We start from the raw sequence: 19345 nt of genomic DNA on the forward strand, positions 1-19345 counted from the left end.
TAGTTAGTTGATTGTGAGAATGGTTTTGACTACAAAAAAAGAATGATTGTTTTAGTGATGCTTGATCATAAATAAACTTTATTTTCATTTGTCATTCAAACTGTCAATTTCATTAAAAAAAGAAAAAAATATAAGCTCTTTGCAGATATCAGCTGGACAATACATTTAATATTCGTTGTTGTGACATTCATGCAGGTATACCATAAACTTAGATAAGGCACTGATGCACAGAAAATTGTTCGTCCCTAATACAAGATACACCAAATAAGTGATACACTGAATTTCACAAAGAGGCTGAATTGTTAAAAATGCACTGTAGATCAACACTTTACTTTTTCCTCATGTCTTGGATGCATCGTGGGCAGTACCTGTAAAAGAATACATGTTTGAAATTAAACTGACGATATTAAAGTTCAATATTATATACAACAGCAGATATGTATGTAGAATGTGAAATGAAAGGACACAACAGGGGGACTCGTCTTACCACTTTCCCTTTGGTTTAGTTGTTAGGCCAACACAAGTAAAGTGAAACCATTCTATTGGACACTGTTAAAGAGAATTAACCTTGACGTTAAAATTATGTAAGGTTACAATTTATAATAATGCTAATTCATTATTTTTGCTGGTCTGACAGTATAGTGAATTGATTTTACACAAACAAATCTTCTACTCACGTCTGCATTGTCACATCCAATCATTTCTCCATATGACACTTGACTACACAAGCAGTATGTGGGTTCATTAGGGTCCACAGGCATATCCAAGACATCTGATGGATGCATCAGAGCTTCACTAATGTTTGGAGTAGGACTTAAAAGAAAAACAAACACACAGAAAAAAAAGTTCCCTAAAAGTCTCTAGGAATACAAGGAATTTTGCTCATGATTCCATGTTACATATCAAGCAGTGCAGACTGGACCTGAATACATTTCATGGTGTACATTTAACAGTTACCCATTTTTCTGTCTTTTGTGCTTGGGAGAATCTTGATCTGATTCTTTCTTGTCTCTACCATGCGAGCCCTTCTTTTCCTTTATTTTTTTATCTTCTGAAACAACACATTTAAAACAAACTTTAATCTGACAAACACAAAATGCATCAAAAGATATTTATTTGGTTTTACACACACATGTATGTGTACTGAACAATAACACTTACTTCGAGATAGCTTTTCATCTGAGCTATCCTGAATACCCGAGTCCAGTTTATCCTGCAGATCATTTTCAAAGCGTGCCAGATCAGCATCTAATCGACGAATGTGTTTATCCACCTGAAAGTGTAAGCAGCATGTTTTACTACAGTGGTTCTCAACTCCAGTCCTCAGGCCCCCCTCCCAGAATGTTTTAGATGTCTCCATACATGAAACACCTGAATCCCCTCATCAGGCTCCTACCAGAATGTCTGAAACGTTTCCTTAATTAACACATTAACAAGCTGATTAACTGAATCAGGTGTTTTATATATGGAGACATCTAAAATGTTCTGGGAGGGGGCGAGAACCACTGTTTTACTAGAACAGGAGTGGGGAACCTTGGGTCCTGGAGGGCCACTGTCCTGCAGAGTTTAGTTCCAACCCTAATCAAACACACCTGAATTTCATTAAATTTCCAAGTAATCCTGAAGACTTGAATTAGATCTTTCAGGTATGTTTACTAGGGTTAGAACTAAACTCTGCAGGACAGTGGCCCTCTAGAACCAGGGTTCCCCACCCCTGTAGTAGAGGTATCTTTTACAGGCATATGTAATAAAACAAGTCTGCAGCTCACCATTTCATATATCTGCATTGCAAGCTGAACTTTGTCATCGCTGTACTCTTTGCATTTGTTGTAGGCATTTTCAATCTTCTTTAAATGCTGGACGCGCTCCTCTGATGCCAGATTCCTAACGCTTGCAACATACTCAGCAGCCAATTCATTGATCTCTTCCTTTTTCTCTGAAAGCAAAATGTTAACTATTTAATGATTGGTAAGTGAAAGGCCATTTTAAGTAGTATACAATACTAAAAATGCAGCAGAATGTGAATGGCGGTAGTCTCAGTGTATGTATTGATAGTGGTTCAAACATTCATACCTTCAGTCCTATTATCCAAATCACCCATTAATGAAAAGTTTCTCTGCAACTCGCAGGGCAGCCCCTCTATACCTGCAATCAATGAAAAATTGGTTAATTCATTTGCATTAAATGTCCTTACTTTAGTTTAGATGGACCATTAACAAACACAAATGCTGGACGCTACGTAACAAGACATGTGAAGACACTGATGGACTTGAAACATTATATCATAACTTTAGCACACGCTACATTACAGACTTAAAAGTTACTTTACTGCAGTAAAACTTTCGGTGTCGCGTGATACTACAACAGCTCATCAACACGCTTGCCAAATACAAGAGAAATTATGTTCATATAACATGACAATAATCAAACTACATTCCGCACTTTGTTTATACAAATAATAGTTTCAAAAACTTACTATCTAAATAATGCTCCAAGTACATCCCTTTAGCCATTATCTGTAAAAGTTAGTGTTGTCTTCTACACGAGGATGGAATTTGTTTAGCCCGCGCCCTGTCCTTTACTTTCCTTCCTGAATCCACAGCGCAAGTATGTTAGATCTTTATACATAAAAATAAGCAACAATACCACTTTAAAGACAAGACATTAAACGATCAACATGATTTGTATATCCATGCTGATGTAGTATCTTCATCGTCTCTGATAAACAGTAACAGTTTGCTCAACACTGCCATCTAGTGCAGCGGAGCTGCATTTAGATTTTGTGGCGGTTATTATTACGCATTTATCTTTTATAAGTGTATTGTATTAAGTAAATGTAAATAGTATTATATACATTACTGAACTGCTTATTGTTATGGATCATATTAATCAAAAGTAAAGGACAAGAAACGTGATGATATCTAGCAATCTACCACCATGTGGCAGTGTCGTCATAGATATAGAGAAGTAGCCTATTGATTTGGTGTTGAAAAGCAAGATGCGTTGGTGCGTGATCATTTACGTGAATAAATTCATCAGCCAACGGCTAAGTTGATACATTTATTTTGACATTGTATATACTTTTCACTGCATCAATATTATGGAGGTGGTGTAATGAGTGCCTACTTTATAAAGTTTATGGAGATTCTCCAGAAACCGGCAACTAAAATATAAACATTCTTCTGTCATTTTGTTACCTATATTATTATTTTCCTATGACAGACCAACACATAATTAATTCTCCATTTTAACTTAAAGCTCATCTTAAAATATCTGATGAAGCTTCTTGTCATTCAGTTTCATTTAAAAATGATTTACTTAAATTACACTTTTGCAATCTAAATAAACAGTAAATAAACATAGGTATGCATGTTTTGAAATATTTAAACATAAAGCAGGCCTATATGGTGTATATATAGTAGGTTAACCTAGTAGTCTCTCAAAGACAATTGCATAGCAAAGAACAATGTGATTCAACCCAAAAGACTTATGATGACAGCATTTTTGTTGTAATTGTACTTATAAAGCAGTGTGCAGTGTCCAAATCTGCTCTGGTACCAACAGAAGACAAATGGACTACCAAAATACATGCTGAAGACTTTCTAGGACTGGCTGCAATATCGACGTATTCCAGGAGAGATTTAATGCAAATCTCAACACATCATTATTGTCAAATCTTCTGATAGGATTTTCATGTGTCTGACTCAAGTCTGATTACCTGATTAATATGATCTGTTATTAAAATTACTTCCTGTTCGATTAATATTTTCACAACATTGAAAATCACATGCAAACTATATAATATAATTCAGTGCCTTACAGATTTTAGGATGTTGATTCTTGACCCTCTTAAAGAAACATTGTTAAATAAAAACATATTAATATAAAGTTCAATTTTAAAAATGTTTGGTTGGAATAAATATCCATTTGGTTGTCAAACGTCTACAGACTATATCAAAGGCGGGGTGCATGATCTCTAAAAGCCAATGTTGATATTTGAAATCACATAAAAAACAAACACGCCCCTATCCCAATAAAATCGGTACCTTCTTTTGATAGACCCGCCCCACACATACGCAACCCAGGCTACGATGTCGGTTAGTAGAAACGCCCCTTACTGCTGATTGGCTGCAAGTGTGTTTTGGTACTCGGCCTCACTCCCTTTTCCAAAGTGTTTTTCAAAAATCATACACAACGCCTTTAATACTGAAAAATTACTTGAGATAACTACCAGTACCAGAAGGGGGCAGAAGAGTGAGCAGCAGTTGCAAGAATCTCAAGTGTCTGAGGCAGACCCAAGACTAGACCAGAGTAGTTTATCACTCAAAATGATAAAACGTGAACAAGCCTGTATAGATCAAGTCACAGACTCTGCTCTGTATTACTGTGCACTGAACCCACAGTGAGAGGAAACAAAAAACAACACTGTAGGCTACAAAAACTTTAAAGTGAAAAAATAAAGAGACAAAAACAGAGCATTATAAACTGTAGCTGAGTGCAATGGTAAATTAATAATAAAACCACTACCCAATAAATCTATAAAATCTATAAAATTGTATTTAAACCCACCATGTTTAAAGGGGTCATAGCGTGAAAATCAGACTTTTTCCAGTTTTATGTGCAATAATTGGGTCACCAGTGCTTCTATCAACCTAGAACATGTAATCAAGACTAACCCAGTAACTTTGTTTGGGTAAGCCATTTTCTGCAAGCGTGTGGAAAATTAGGTCGTTCAGAATTTGCCTGTTTTGTGAGGTAGGTAGTAAGGCGAATTACAATAATACCGCCCCCTTTATCTGCAATATCCAACCACAGCACTGCCATAGTGCAGAGAGAAAGAGAGAAAGGAAAAAGTACTTGACAGCACAATTGAGTTTCAATTACAACAAACCACCATCATTGTGATAAGTGGTTGCACTTCATCCGCTCATTTGCATTTTAAACGACACACCCAAAAACAGCTCACTTTTGCTCAGGCCTACAAATTATCAATTTTTACATGCTATAATAAATTAGCTGTGGAGTATTTTGAGCTAAAACTTCACATAGACACTCTGGGGACAGCAAAGATTTATTTTACATCTTAAAAATATGTCATAATATGACCCCTTTAACACATAGTGTAGGTACAAACAGTAACACATGGTGGCAGTGTTCTCAAATATTCAAAACAAACTGTTGCAAAAGACAACAGATTTAAAATGATTGTTAAATCAAATGAGAAATTTCCTGTAACTACACTATTTTTGCCATTTTGATCACAAACATTGTATGCTTTTTCATGTCGTATTTTGATATAATAACATTCAACAGATAATAAAGACTTGAATGTTCACAGAAAACAGGAAGTGACTAAGTGACTTCAGAACTGGACAAAACTTGCAGTAACACAGAGTAACAGCCCAGATTACTGAGACTATTAACACAGATCTGATCTGACTCGAACTTACTTAACATGATCCAATTCATGCTACTGTTTTTCATTATAACATCAGGTGTGTCATTTTGCACTTACTCGAATTAATTGGTTAACAATTTTAAATAACACTGGACAACAACGGTTTTATTGATTTTCTTTTAAAACAATTCTGCTGACAAGTTTTATTAGTATAAAATGCTTAAGCTAAGACAAAACAAGGTAATAATGTGATGAATGATGTTTGCAGGTGTGATGGCCATAGACAAAATTGAACCAAATGCAGACACCACATTCACAAAAACTGAGGAAGAGGCTGTAAGGCTGAGCTGCTCATATGATTCAAACAGTGACAATGTCCAGCTGTACTGGTACAGACAATTTCTCAACGGAGAACTTCAATATATATTACGTGAAGGTGCTCGATCAAACAGTGCTAAGGACACCTCTGATCCTCGATTTCAGTCAGGTACATCCACTGAACTCATTATTGACAGTGTAACTCTGTCAGATTCAGCTTTATATTACTGTGCTCTAGGAGTTGAAGCCCAGTGATACAAAATATAAAACACTCATACAAAAACGAAAAGCCACTTTTCACTTTGAAGATGTCATATGATAAAAAAATAAACCTCAGTGTGATGATATCTGATGACACCTGTGTGAGGCTAAAGAGTGTTGACATCTAGCAATCTACCACCATGTGGCAGTGTGGTCATAGGCATAGATGTATTGATTTGGTCCGTTACTCAATCCGAAGGCTGCAGCCTTCAAAGGCCGCATACAACAATGTACAATTAACCAAGATTGTCGTCTTTTTAATTGTTAATATTCTGAAATAAGACAGTCTTTATGACATATGCTGCCTACAAATGCGACCTCCGGAGATCGGGCCACAGCTAATCAGTAACTGCAACATGCTGCTAGTGCAACATTCTGACATTAAGACATTAAGGGCCCTATTTTAACGATCTAAGCGCATTGTCTAAAGCGCACAGCCCAACGTCTAAATGGGCGTGTCCGAATCCACTTTTGCTAATTTAACGACGGGAAAAATCGTTTTTGCGCCGAGCGCATGGTCGAAAAGGGTAGGTCCTATTGTAATGGGAGTATTTTGGGCGTAACGTGCAGTAAACCAATGAGAGTCACAGCTCTCATTCCCTTTAAAAGCAAGTTGCGCTGGCGCTATGTCTAATCCCTATTTAGATGACGGACTTTGTAAACTGAAAAACTAAACGGAGGTAGAAGATCCCCAGTTTAAGATTAATGTTAAATAATTGTGTTGTTTTTCCCTTATATTGAAATTGTTATTTTTTTATTAAAACCTTTAAAACCCGTTTTCTTTTAGTCATGGTAGTAAAAAGCAGGCTTGTAATTGCTTTAAATGTATGGCTATCCAATATCATCAAAAAATAATTTACAAGTATGTAAGATAAGGTTTGTACTCTAAAAATACTTTATTTGTAACAAACAGGAGATAAAGAATTTACAAACGGCTCTCCTCACGTTTCAGCACTTTGGACAGCGGTTTTTTTAACAAAGAGTTTTTTTAAGCATTACTTACAAATGTTTCTCATCTCGCCATATCCACAGGTACATCATATACAATAAATCCGTGAGGTATAGCATTAAAAAAACATTTAAAAACAGACGCATTTGTTTAAAGCAAAGCATTTATTTACTTATCAGGTTGCAGGTAAAGCAGCTCTTTGCGCCTTCTAACGTCTCATAATTGGTCCTCATTTATAAATATGTCCAAGAGACTCAATAATAATCTCTTAAATTCAATCCTTTAATCTTTCATATTTAAAAGCATTTTTGTGCTGCTGCGCATTTACTTTGTGATAAGCAAACCCGCGTTGTCCTCCCGTTTATAGGCGCATATTACTAATGCGCTCTTTAAATAACATAAAACATATTGCGCCATTGACTTTAGACTTTCGACCAGGTTTTTGTTGGTCAATGGCGTAGTCTATTTTAGTTGCCTCAAAATAGCAACGCGCCAACAATGCGCCTAAACACACCTCGTTTTTCAGACCAGAGCGCCCATGGGCGCAAAGGGGGCGCAAATGCATTTGCTATTTAAACAACGCGGCGCTAAACGTGAAAATTAGGGTGGAAACTAGCGAAAGACACTTGCGTCGCGCATTGCGCTGCATTGCGCCGGGTGTAAGATAGAGCCCTAAGAGTTTGAAAACCGACATCAAAACACTCATCATTTATTCAAGCAATAAAAACCATGTCAGACACTGGCCGTTTCTCAATATGCGTTCTTGTCTGTACTTTCTCTTAAATCTGCTATTATTACACCCATACCCAAATAGCAATTTGTTCCGGCCCAGCTCCGGCCCAGCTCCGGCCCACACAACCAGTATTTCACAAAACTTAGTTATAGATTTTGTTTCATTTGAAGTCACCATTATTGTGATTAGTGTTTGTTTTAGTTGGACTTTTTTGAGTGCTAGCTTTTCCTTGGTTGTGTTACATTTATGTTCATACTGTAAAACACATTTGTTTTGGTACTGTAATAGTGCAATTCTGTGGTGGTTGCACTGTAAAAAATCCAATTAATGAAATGTTGGACGGGCAAAAATATATAAGTTAAACCAATTTTTTTGTTTGAACTAGTTGAGAAGACATATTATTTTAAGTCTAGATAAATCTGTGTTTAAAACATTAAATGAATGGTTATTTTCAAATCCAGTCAACATTCAGAATGGCTAGTGTTGACTGAACTAATTAAGACAAATCAGGTAAATATGTGGACTTATGACAGTTATGTTTCAACAAAATGCTCATAATATTACTGTTATTTGGTCACAAAATGTAATTGTAAGAGTTGTTCAGGCGTGAATGTATGTGCTTAAAGTTTAAATATACAATTTTCGTTTAAATGTGTAATATTAATAAATAGTGCTCATAAACGGTTGTTTAAAAAGGCTAGTATCCTAGTTGTATTTCCCTCTCCCACTACTGGACGCACAAGGAGCAACAGGGGCGCAAAACTGCCAGGGGCGTAAAACTGTCAGGGGCGTAGATCTACCGGCTCCAGGTCTGCAGCCTCCCCATATAGCATTTAAACGAAAATTGTATAAACTTACAGTGTACACTGCAGTCTGCACTCTACGGAACCACAGACAGTAAAAAATCCATATAGTCCAGGTCTGGTCATCTTGGTTTTTATTATTGGAGATAAAAATAAGGATCATGGGTTTAATAGTTTTGCATTATGATACGAGTGTATATTAGTGTGTTTTCCTGTGGCATTTGAAATCGATTGGACCCGGAAGCGGCGCATGATGACGTCACAAATAACTATTTATATTTATTTATAAACTGTTTTATATACAAGAGACTGAATGATATATGATGTTGTGAATTTATATTAAGTTACATTTAGATATTAACCATATTTAGGCCATTAGCATAAAAAAGTACTGTGTAATCATGGATCCTAAATTAAATATCTGCTGTACAATTCACAATAGGTCGTCATACAGCTACAAACATGTCCTACATAGCATTTTATGAAGACAAACACAAATGTAACTTTTGTAAAATGCCAGGGGTCAATTCGTATCGCTTCAAGGTCTGCTGCTATCATACGGATTTATGACTAGGCTCATATACTAATATACAGCCTCCCCCTACTGGACGCATGAGGAATAACAGGGGCGTAAAACTGTCAGGGGCGTAAAATTGCCAGGGGCGTAGATCTACCGGCTCCAGGTCTGCAGCCTCCCCTTTTAATTCTGCTTCAGTGTTCCTTGTAAGATTGGGATAATATTTACATTCAGCAGTATTCATTTAATTCTGGGTGTTGTGCTGCATGAGGGCTTCCTGGGGGCTAAGTGAGGGCTGCCCATGCAAGGGCCATCGTAGGCTTGTTTGTAGGGCCTGTTCTGGCCCAGTTATGGGCTATTGTCTGTAATCCAGAACTGGGCCATTGTAGGGCCGTCATTCTTTGTTGTATGTGGGCCAAGGAAAACTGGTTGTGTGGGCCGGAGCTGGGCCGGAACAAAATTGCTATCTGGGTACTTAAGAAACCAGGAGGTGATATATTAAATTTTGACAATTTCCGTCCAATCTCAAATTTACCATTTATCTCTAAGGTAGTGGAAAAATGTATTGCAATTCAAATTTATGTACATCTCTCAAATAATAACTTATATAAACAATTCCAATCTGGTTTTTGTTCCCACCACAGCACTGAGACTGCTCTTGTCAGAATAACCAATGATCTACTGTTGGCAGCTGACTCTGGGCTTTTAACTTGTCCTTCTTGACTTGAGCACTGCCTATGATACTGTCAGACATACGATACTTCTTGACAGGTTAGCTTCCATTGGTATTACTGGCAGTGCTCTGTCTTGGTTTAGGTCCTATTTATCTAGGACGGGGTCAGTGTATTCAATTAAAAGGTTTTAGTTTAAGAATATCGATAGTCACCACTGGTGTACCCCAGGGCTGTGTTTTGGGCCGACTTCTTTTCATTATATATATGCTTTCTCTTGGTGATATTTTAACGAAATATGGTGTTAATTTTCACTGCTATGTGGATGACACCCAACTTTACCTGTCTGCTAAACCTACCAGTTCTTTTCCTCCACCATCCTTGTTAAGCTGTCTAGCTGAAATTAAAGATTGGCTTTCAGCGAACTTCTTGAAGGTAAATGGCAACAAAACTGAGGCTCTGCTGGTTGGCACTAGATCTGTTGTGTCTAACTGTTTCTCTCTCACCATTGACAGTACCGCAATCTGTCTTTCCTCTCAGGTTAAAAGTTTGGGTGTCATCATGGATAGCACACTATCCTTTGAAGCACAAATTAATAACATCACGTGGATTGCATACCATCTGTGTAATATAACCATCTTCGTCCTTTTCTTTTAAATAATAATACCATGGTTGAGATTCATACTCTGATTCTTGATGTTTGTGCGTCCCAATTATACAGCAGATATTTTTTGTCCAAAGTTTCTTAAACTCCTTAATGACAAACTGCTATGAAAGTGCTGGATCTCATTTACATTTTGACAGAAAATAAACTTTTGACTAGTAAATTTATCAGGTGATGGTCTTTACCATTATGTACCAAGCACCACAGAATTACACTATTAACTTTTCATAACAAATGTGGTGTATTTACAAAAAGTTAACACAACCAGGATAAAAACTAGCAAGCAAAAAATTAAAGGGGACATATTATGAAAATCTGACTTTTTCCATGTTTAACTGCTATAATTGTGCCCCCAGTGCTTCTATCAACCTAGAAAATGTGAAAAAGATCAACCCAGTAACTTAGTTTTGGTAAACGATTTTCTGCAAGCATGTGAAAAAATAGCTCATTGTAATTTGGCTCCTATTGTGATGTCAGAATAAGGTAATACCACCCCCTTTATCTGCACTATCCAACAACAGCACAACCATTTAGTGCAAAGAGAAAGAGAGAGAAAGAAAATAATTCACAGCACAATTGAGTTTCAATTGCAACAAACCACCATCATTGTGATCAGTGTTTGCACTTCATCCGCTCATTTGCATTTTAAATGACACACCCAAAACGGCACACTTTTGCTTAGACCTAGATTAAGACTTAGTTTACATCAAAAAAAAAAAATCTCATAATATGTCCCCTTTAAGGGTCAATAGTCCAACTAAAACAAACACTAATCACAATAATGGTTACTATAAATAAAACAAAACATCAACATCTAAACCTAAGTGAATTGTGTTTTCTACAGCAATATATTTACTGAACATTCAGAAATAATGTTTTATAAAATAATAAAATGCAATGTTTCTATACCATTTACATAACAATTAAACAAGTCAATATAATAAACAGTTGTTGTTTTAAACATTGTGTGAACATTAAAACATGACATTGTCATAACGTTTAAAAATGGTAAAATGTAACATTCCTCTAACATTCAGACAACAGAAACGTTCCTAGAACTTAAAGAAAACTGGACACTTTTTACGTTGGCAGAACGTTTTTGGGAACCTTGGGAACTTTCAGGGAACGTTCTTAGAACTTTTTTCTTCTAGCTGGGGCATAGGACTCCTGGTTGGGGTTGGAGAAGCCAGAATCCGGGCTGCCGTACCCTGAATAGATGGAACCAGTGGGATGAGAAAGGGCCGAAGCCATATAGCGTGGTCAGACAGAAGATCAAGACACATTCATATAGAGCACTCTCGTTGAAATAGCTGAAGCGGTTTGACCTTGTTTCCACTTCCTATTTATTGCCTCGGGGCACAATGTCACAGCGCGTCATACACCAGCGTCTATATAGACCTAGTTTGACACAATATTCACTCTGCATAGCATTCCCCCAAATGTCATTTCCATCAAACGGCATTGAGTTCCCTCGAAAGGGAACACATTTTCTTCATGCATCATGTGAAGAAACACAAAATCTTACGCACCTTAAATGTCCAACCAGCAGAGGGTGTCATTCAAAATCATGATCTAAATTCACTCAGTTTACAGTGTATCAGTCACACAAGATTAGTTTTTAGGATGTTTATGTAAATTAATTGTTAATTGTAATTAATTGGTTCGAAATTGAGTGTAATTTTAATATTATTGAATCAAACGTTAACTACTGTTTAAAACGTTATCTTAACTGTTTTAAAATACAAGCATAGTTACTGTATGAACAAAACAATATGTATAACATAACATATTTGCAAAACTAGTTAATTACTGTACAAGAGTACAGTACAAGAAGTGAGTTGCCTGCACATACAGAACTTAAAGCATAAATCTTTATTTAGATTTTCAGAATGAGCACGTTTGTCATTAATAATACATATGACAAGGTCTCTCATCAATCAGCTGATCTGATATGTTTGCTACAAAAAAGAGATATGATCACTACTGTGATAAAAATAATGACCCACACAAATTAATTGTTCATATTATAAACACTGCAATATTTCATAAAAAAAGAATTGTCATTTTGATTTTAGGGGGACTTTAAGCTAAAACTCTTTGCTTTTAAGACATTTGGTTGATTAACATATGGGCAAAACAGAAATACCGGCTAAATCTTTATTTACATATTTATTTATATGATACTGAAATTGTTTAACTTGCAATACTTGCAATTTACCAGAAGAGGGCAATATCTACTCAATATTATATTAAACACGAGCTTCTTCAGGTATCCACAAACTCCTCCTCTGATCATAGTTATTATAATAAAACTTTCTTATTCATTCATTAATTCATTCATTTATGTGGTCTTCAAAACACATTCAACATTAACAGAGTCATATTACAAATGTTGAGGAATATCTTTATTTTTGTCATTTTATTTATTGGTATGTATATTCAATATATAGCTGCATATTCATATGACTTGTTCATTTAGATTTTTAATAGAGAATTTGATAACACTCATAATTCTTTACAGAGTGCCGATCAGAGTACAAAGATGATCAGCAAAACAAACATCTAACTGAATTTGAAGAAGGCTCTGTAACAATGCAGTGTACATATAAAATATCTTCAGTACAAGACGATCTCTTCTGGTACATCCAGAGAATAAACGACTTTCCTAAATACATCCTGAGGAGAAGTAAATATGGAGGAGATAATGGCACTGAGTTTCAGAAGAGATTTTACTCTGAAGTGAAGTCAGATTCAGTTCCTCTGATAATTCAGGATCTTCATGTGTCTGACTCTGCTGTGTATTATTGTGCTCTGAAGCCCACTGTGACTAAAACACATTCAACACTCATACAATAAAAGAAAAGGCACACTGTCAGAAACAACTTTTCTGTCACTAGGGTGGTACCCTCAAAGGATCAGTTTTGTACCTTTTATACAACACACTGAAATGTTGTACCTTTTGGGGTACAATATTATACCTTAAGCACCTATTTTTTACCTTAAAGGTACAGTTAAATGTTTTACTGGGTTGTTCTTTTTCACATTTTCTAGGTTGATAGAAGCACTGGGGACCCAATTATATCACTTAAACATGGAAAAAGTTGGATTGTCATGCCATGGCCCCTTTTAAAGTTATTTTCACTTTGAACCTGTATAGTGAAAACCATAATCAAAACCACACTCTATTCAGCACCAAAGAAAATATGTGGTAACATTTGTGTGATACTAACCTGAAAAAGTGCACTAAAATACACTTTAAAGTACACTTCCATAATGTATTGTAAGTGCCCTGTTTTCATGTACTAATTTTGAATAAAATTTTAAAATAATAAAACTATAAAAATAACAGCCTCATGCAAAGCATTCTGGGAACAAGAAATCCTCATCAACTTTTTCAGTTTTTTCCTTCAGATTTTGTTTCCCAGAATGCTTAGCATTAGGCTGTTATTCATGTTCATTTAACTTTGAACAAAATGTTGCTCAAAGTAATGTTGTTCAAATGTTGTTCAAAGTACATAACATAAATTTAAATCTACAGTAAGTTACTGGCAACCAGCTGCCATTAATTCTATAATTTCTACTGATTTGTTTTACAGTATACTAAGATTGAATACTAAAAATAGTTCAAAGCACACTTTTAAGAAATATGATAATAAAATGTCTCTGTATATTTTTGTGGTATTAATAGTGTACTTTATTTCAATAAACTAAAAAACAATTTTCAAGGTTTAAGTGATAGTAGTATACATTTCTTTTTGCACTATACATTTCATATGTTCAGCCCAGATAGCAATTTTGTTCCGGCCCAGCTCCGGCCCCCACAAACAGTTTTCCTTGGCCCACATACAACGAAGAATGACAGCCCTACAGTGGCCCAGTTCTGGATTACAGACAATAGCCCATAACTGGCCCAGACTTGGGCCAGAACAGGCCCTACAAACAAGCCTACGATGGCCCTTTTTCTGGGCATAGCCTTAGGGCACCATGCAGGTTTGCTCACAGGCAAAACGTTGGCCCCTTAGCACTGGCCCTGCATCCCCAAGAAGCCCTTATAAATTGCATTTTACATCTTTTCTCGTAGAGTCATTTTCTTAACTTGTTTTGGATTTTGTTTCATTTGAAGTCACCATTATTGTGATTAGTTTTTGTTTTGGTTGGACTCTTGACCATTGACTTTTTGAGTGCTAGCTTTTCCTTGGTTGTGTTACTTTTGTGTTTATACTGTAAAACACATTTGTTTTGGTACTGTAATAGTGCAATTCTGTGGTGGTTGGTACATAATGGTGAAGATCATCATCTAATTAATTTACTAATCACAAGTTTCTTATCTGTCAATCATGTATGTGAGATCCAGCACTTTCACAGCAGTTTGTCATTAATGAATTTTAGAAACAAAAATTAACCGCTTTATATTTGGGAAGTAGAAACATCAAGAATCAGGGTATGAATCTCAACAATGGTGACAAAGAAAATAGTAGAAAGTTCATTATTTATCCATGCTGCAGTGCATGATTGGAGTCCTGGATGAGATTTGTAATTTGTTGATACCCAGCATGCATTGCAGCATGAAGTTTTTCATTTTATTGTCACCATCATTGTGATTCATACTCTGATTCTTGATCTTTGTGTGTCTACATTACACACTGGTTAATTTTAAGTGTCAGTGTTTCAAAATTCTTCAGAATAACAACCTTCTATGAGAGAGCTGGATCTCATACTGCAGCATCACATTGTTGTCAGAGAAAGATGCTTCTGATAAGTGTTCAAACATTAAATTAAGTCATATGTTTTCTAGTTGATGATGTTTAGACTTTATTAACAGTGCTAACCACCATCAAAGAATTGCTCTATTGTATTTTCTCTGCTGTAAACAACATGTCTTAAAAACACAAAGTTAAAGCAGTCAAAGAACTAAATAAGGTAAGAGTCAAGAGTCAAATTCAACTAAAACAAACATTGATCACAATAAGAGTGACTTTAAATGAATCAAAATCTAAACCTAAAGTAAGAAAATGACTCTACAAGTAAGTTGTAAAATGGAATTTTAGGTTTCAGACAGAGATGACGAGAGAGGGGATAACAAAGCTTTTAATTCTGCTTCAGTGTTACTTTTTAACACTCTGTAAGATTGGGACAATATTTACATTCAGCAGTGTTCATTTAACTCTGAGGGTTGTGCTGCATGAGGGCTTCCTGGGGGCTAAGAGAGGGCTGCCCATGCAAGGGCCATCGTAAGCTTGTTTGTAGGGCCTGTTCTGGCCCAGTTGTGGGCTATTGTCTGTAATCCGGAGCTGGGCCGGTGTAGGGCCGTCATTCTTCATTGTATCTGGGCCGAGGAAAACTGGTTGTGTGGGCTGGAGCTGGACCGGAACAAAATTGCTATCTGGGAGGTACTTTGTAACATGAATGTTTTACATGAACACAATAAATTATATATCTAACATGGTAGATTATGCATCTTGCACGTTTTTTTTTTTGAAAGTTTTTTTTTGTTAGTACTAAAGATGTCTGGACATATTTAATTGGTTGCAATTCAAGTATACTGATTGTTATTGTTATTATTCTTATTCGTATTTTATTTATTTATTTTTTGCTGCTTACCCTACTCTGACAAAAAATACAAAGAGCGCTCTCAGCACATCAGGCTTGTCATTTCATTCAAATGTATTGTATTAGAAATTTGACAAAGATGTTTAGTAAATCTGATACTGACAAAATGATATTTAGATGTTTTTTCATTCCTTTGTGGTTGAGGAAGGAGAGGCTAAAAGAAGATCTCTCTTTTGCAGGAGGAGCCTGAAGTAAACAAATCATTTCAATTTATTCACCTCTCACTGCAAAGTGCAAACAGATTTTCTGTGCTCTGCTTCTGTCATTGTTAATAAAAAGTAAGTGAAGTTTAATTGTATTTGCCTTTTACACATTTTCACAAGCAATGTAGTAATAGTTATATGGTAGTACAATTTATTCAAATGTTATTTGATATAAATCCTTTAAATGTAATGTTTTATGCTTGATTTGCAGCTAAAACATTTGGACAGTCAATAAAACCATTGCAAAACACAACACTTGCATCTGAGGGAGAAAAAGTCTCTCTCTCATGTGAATATGAAGGAACTGTAACTAACCTACAGTGGTATCGCCAGTTTGCAAAATCTAAACCTGAGTTCCTGTTTTGGATTTATCCACATGGATCCACAAGTATCCCTCTTCCTCCCCGACTTGTACCTAAAATTGATAAGAGCAAAAATCTTCTTAGCCTGGAGATCTTTTTTGTTGAAAAAAGAGACTCTGCACTTTACTACTGCGCAATGATGCCCACAGTGACAGGAAACTCATACAAAATCATAGACAGCACTGAAACTCTAGGTATTTTTAAAGGGGCCATGTCACAATTATTATGTCAAATAAATCTTTGGTGTCCCCAGAGTACACATGTGAGGTTTTGGCTCAAAATACCATATAGATAATTTATAATAACAAATAAAAAATTAAATTGACACTTTGTAGGTGTGTGCAAAAATTAGCTATTTTGGGTGTGTCATTTAAAATGCAAATGAGCGGATTGCAAACACCGATTGCAATGATGGTGGTTTGTTATAATTGAGGCTATGTTTACATGTGGGCGGCTATTTTCATAAACGGACATTTCAACCTCTCCGGTTTCAAAAATAATATTGTGCACACATGTCAGTTTTCAGAAAAGTGTTTATTTACACGTACCCGTGCATATATGCCGTCAAGAGAAGCTCAAGCCCACGTAAGCCAATCACCCCCAGCGCTGGTGGTGACGTGAACTGGTTCTTCATGTTGGATGGAGGAGTTGTTGCAGTAGGTTTTCGATGACGTCAAAGTACCGCCAGAGCGAGTTGAGGAATCACACGTAGAGGTCTAATTTCGAATCGCTCTCACAGTACTTTGACATCGTCCGTCTGTCGGTTCTTGCAGCGCCGCATGAAGTCGAACACGCATAAAATTGCTGACCTCCGAGCACTCGTCTCTGCTCCTCGACATAATGAATCAGCTGTATTTGCAAATACAAACACACAAAACGAGTTTGCACGAACATAAATGTTATCTTGGAAGTGTTCAGAGTAGCAGTCACATGTAAACATAGGTCGCACTTTTGACGTAGGGGCCAGCTCTGGCGCATACTCTGTGACGTTGCCGCTTAAACATCCGTTTGTCTCAGTTTACATGCAACTGTGCAACCAAAGATTTTCAAGATCTCCACTCTGGCCGGAGTTTTTAGAAACAATCGGTTTCGGAGGCGAGTTCTCCGTTTGCGTGTAAACGAGGGGCACACACAAAGGTAAATCTCTCAGTTTTTAAAAATAACCATGTACGTGTAAACAGGGCCGTAAACTCTGTAGACCCTTTTACAGCTCACGTGATCAAATAGCCTGCGCGCGCATTTAGGCAACAGAAGTGGTGTTATTCCCCAGTGGTTCTAGTGTGTTAGCTACTCCGAAAGTTTATTAAAATGGTTGTTTGAACTACAGAAATCTGTTCAGAATTATCTTAACAAACTAATGCAACAAGGACGAAGCATGTAAACCTGTTGGTTTATTCAGAATAGGAACATAATAAAAAACATGCAACAATAATGCACACAGAAAATGAACAAGAAGGAAAGGCATACTACTCCAAAATAATTTAACAAGGCTTTAGAATATATTTTAAACAAAATATGTTGGCCTATTTTGATATTTTAAAATGTATGTCAATTCCGATGCAAAAATGTGTCCATAGGTTCAGGAAACGCTTTTCTAGTTCGTCATCTGTTCATAAAATATAAAACAAACATAGCAAAATTGTTTCGCGGTGTTTAACGCATATGTAAATGTTACAAAACCTGCTTATTAAATGAAAGTAAAAAACAAATTCAATGATTAAAAGGACGTTAAAGGAACTACATTTTAAAGCCTCGATAGCCTACAATAAGGGATATGTGACATTTAAGAGTGATTGGTATTTAAAAAATTCATATAAATTATTCCCATGCATCGATTTTAATGTTAAACATCTGTAAATCCATATGGAATATATTCAGACAGTATATGATACGATCTTTGAATTTTAAAGTCGAAAAATCTCTTATTTTTACATCGCCGTGCAGGAGGCATGGCAAACTGAAACAAAACGTTTAAGACACAAATATTATGTGTAAGTGTAAAAATATATTTAAATGGGTAACATTTTACTTTAACTAGTTTTCATTAGTTACCTACATTAGTTAACATTAAAGGGGACATATTATGAAAATCTGACTTTTTCCATGTTTAAGTGCTATAATTGTGTCCCCAGTGCTTCTATCAAGCTAGAAAATGTTAAAAAGATCAACCCAATAACTTAGTTTTGGTAAACCATTCTCTGCAAGCATGTGAAAAAATAGGTCATTGTAATTTGGCCCTTATTGTGATGTCAGAATAAGGTAATACCGCCCCCTTTATCTGCACTATCCAACCACAGCACAAACATTTAGTATGGAGAGAAGGGAGAGAGATAAAATATTTCACAGCACAATTGAGTTTCAATTGCAACAAAGTTTCAATTGAGTTTTAAATGACACACCCAAAACGGCACACTTTTGCTCAGACCTAGTTTAAAGGGGTCATATGATGAAAATGTTAGCATTGCCACTCTGTAGGTGTGAGCAAAAACAGGTCATTGAAATTTGGCTTTCATTATGATGTCATAAGGATATCTTATTAGAATAATACCGCCTCCTTAATCTGAACTCTGAAAGAGAGAGAAAAGAAGGACTTGACAGCACAATTGAGTTTGAATTACAAAAAAACACCATCATTGTGATCAGTGTTTGCACTTTATCCGCTCATTTGCATTTTAAAAAACACACCCAAAACGACACATTTTTGTACTTGACAGCACAATAGAGTTTCAATTACAATAAACCACCATCATTGTGATCAGTGTTTGCACTTCATCCGCTCATTTGCATTTTAAAAAACACACTCAAAACGACACATTTTTGCTCAAACCTACAAAGTGGCAATGCTAACATTTTCAT

The 19345-nt window shown here is 36.0% G+C and overlaps 1 protein-coding gene across 2 annotated transcripts in view; it reads right to left on the minus strand.

Moving 5' to 3' along the window:
* Window positions 1–46: 46 nt before the first annotated feature.
* ing5b (inhibitor of growth family, member 5b) overlaps window positions 47–19345 on the minus strand; it is a 38684-nt gene continuing 19385 nt past the window's right edge. The window contains exons 1-8 of one of the 2 annotated variants that reach the window (XM_055201727.2): window positions 2477–2689; window positions 2074–2145; window positions 1770–1936; window positions 1162–1273; window positions 958–1051; window positions 678–813; window positions 488–549; window positions 47–368 (exon numbers count right to left, since the gene is read on the minus strand). In XM_055201727.2, the coding sequence (XP_055057702.2) occupies window positions 329–368; window positions 488–549; window positions 678–813; window positions 958–1051; window positions 1162–1273; window positions 1770–1936; window positions 2074–2145; window positions 2477–2513 (720 nt within the window). In that variant the 5' untranslated portion in view covers window positions 2514–2689 and the 3' untranslated portion in view covers window positions 47–328. Of the gene's footprint in view, window positions 369–487; window positions 550–677; window positions 814–957; window positions 1052–1161; window positions 1274–1769; window positions 1937–2073; window positions 2146–2476; window positions 2690–19345 lie in introns of those variants that run through there. The other variant, XM_073873949.1, reaches the window with a different exon arrangement.

This window comes from Misgurnus anguillicaudatus, chromosome 2, assembly GCF_027580225.2.
Source record: "Misgurnus anguillicaudatus chromosome 2, ASM2758022v2, whole genome shotgun sequence".
NCBI classification, from domain to species: Eukaryota; Metazoa; Chordata; class Actinopteri; order Cypriniformes; family Cobitidae; genus Misgurnus; species Misgurnus anguillicaudatus.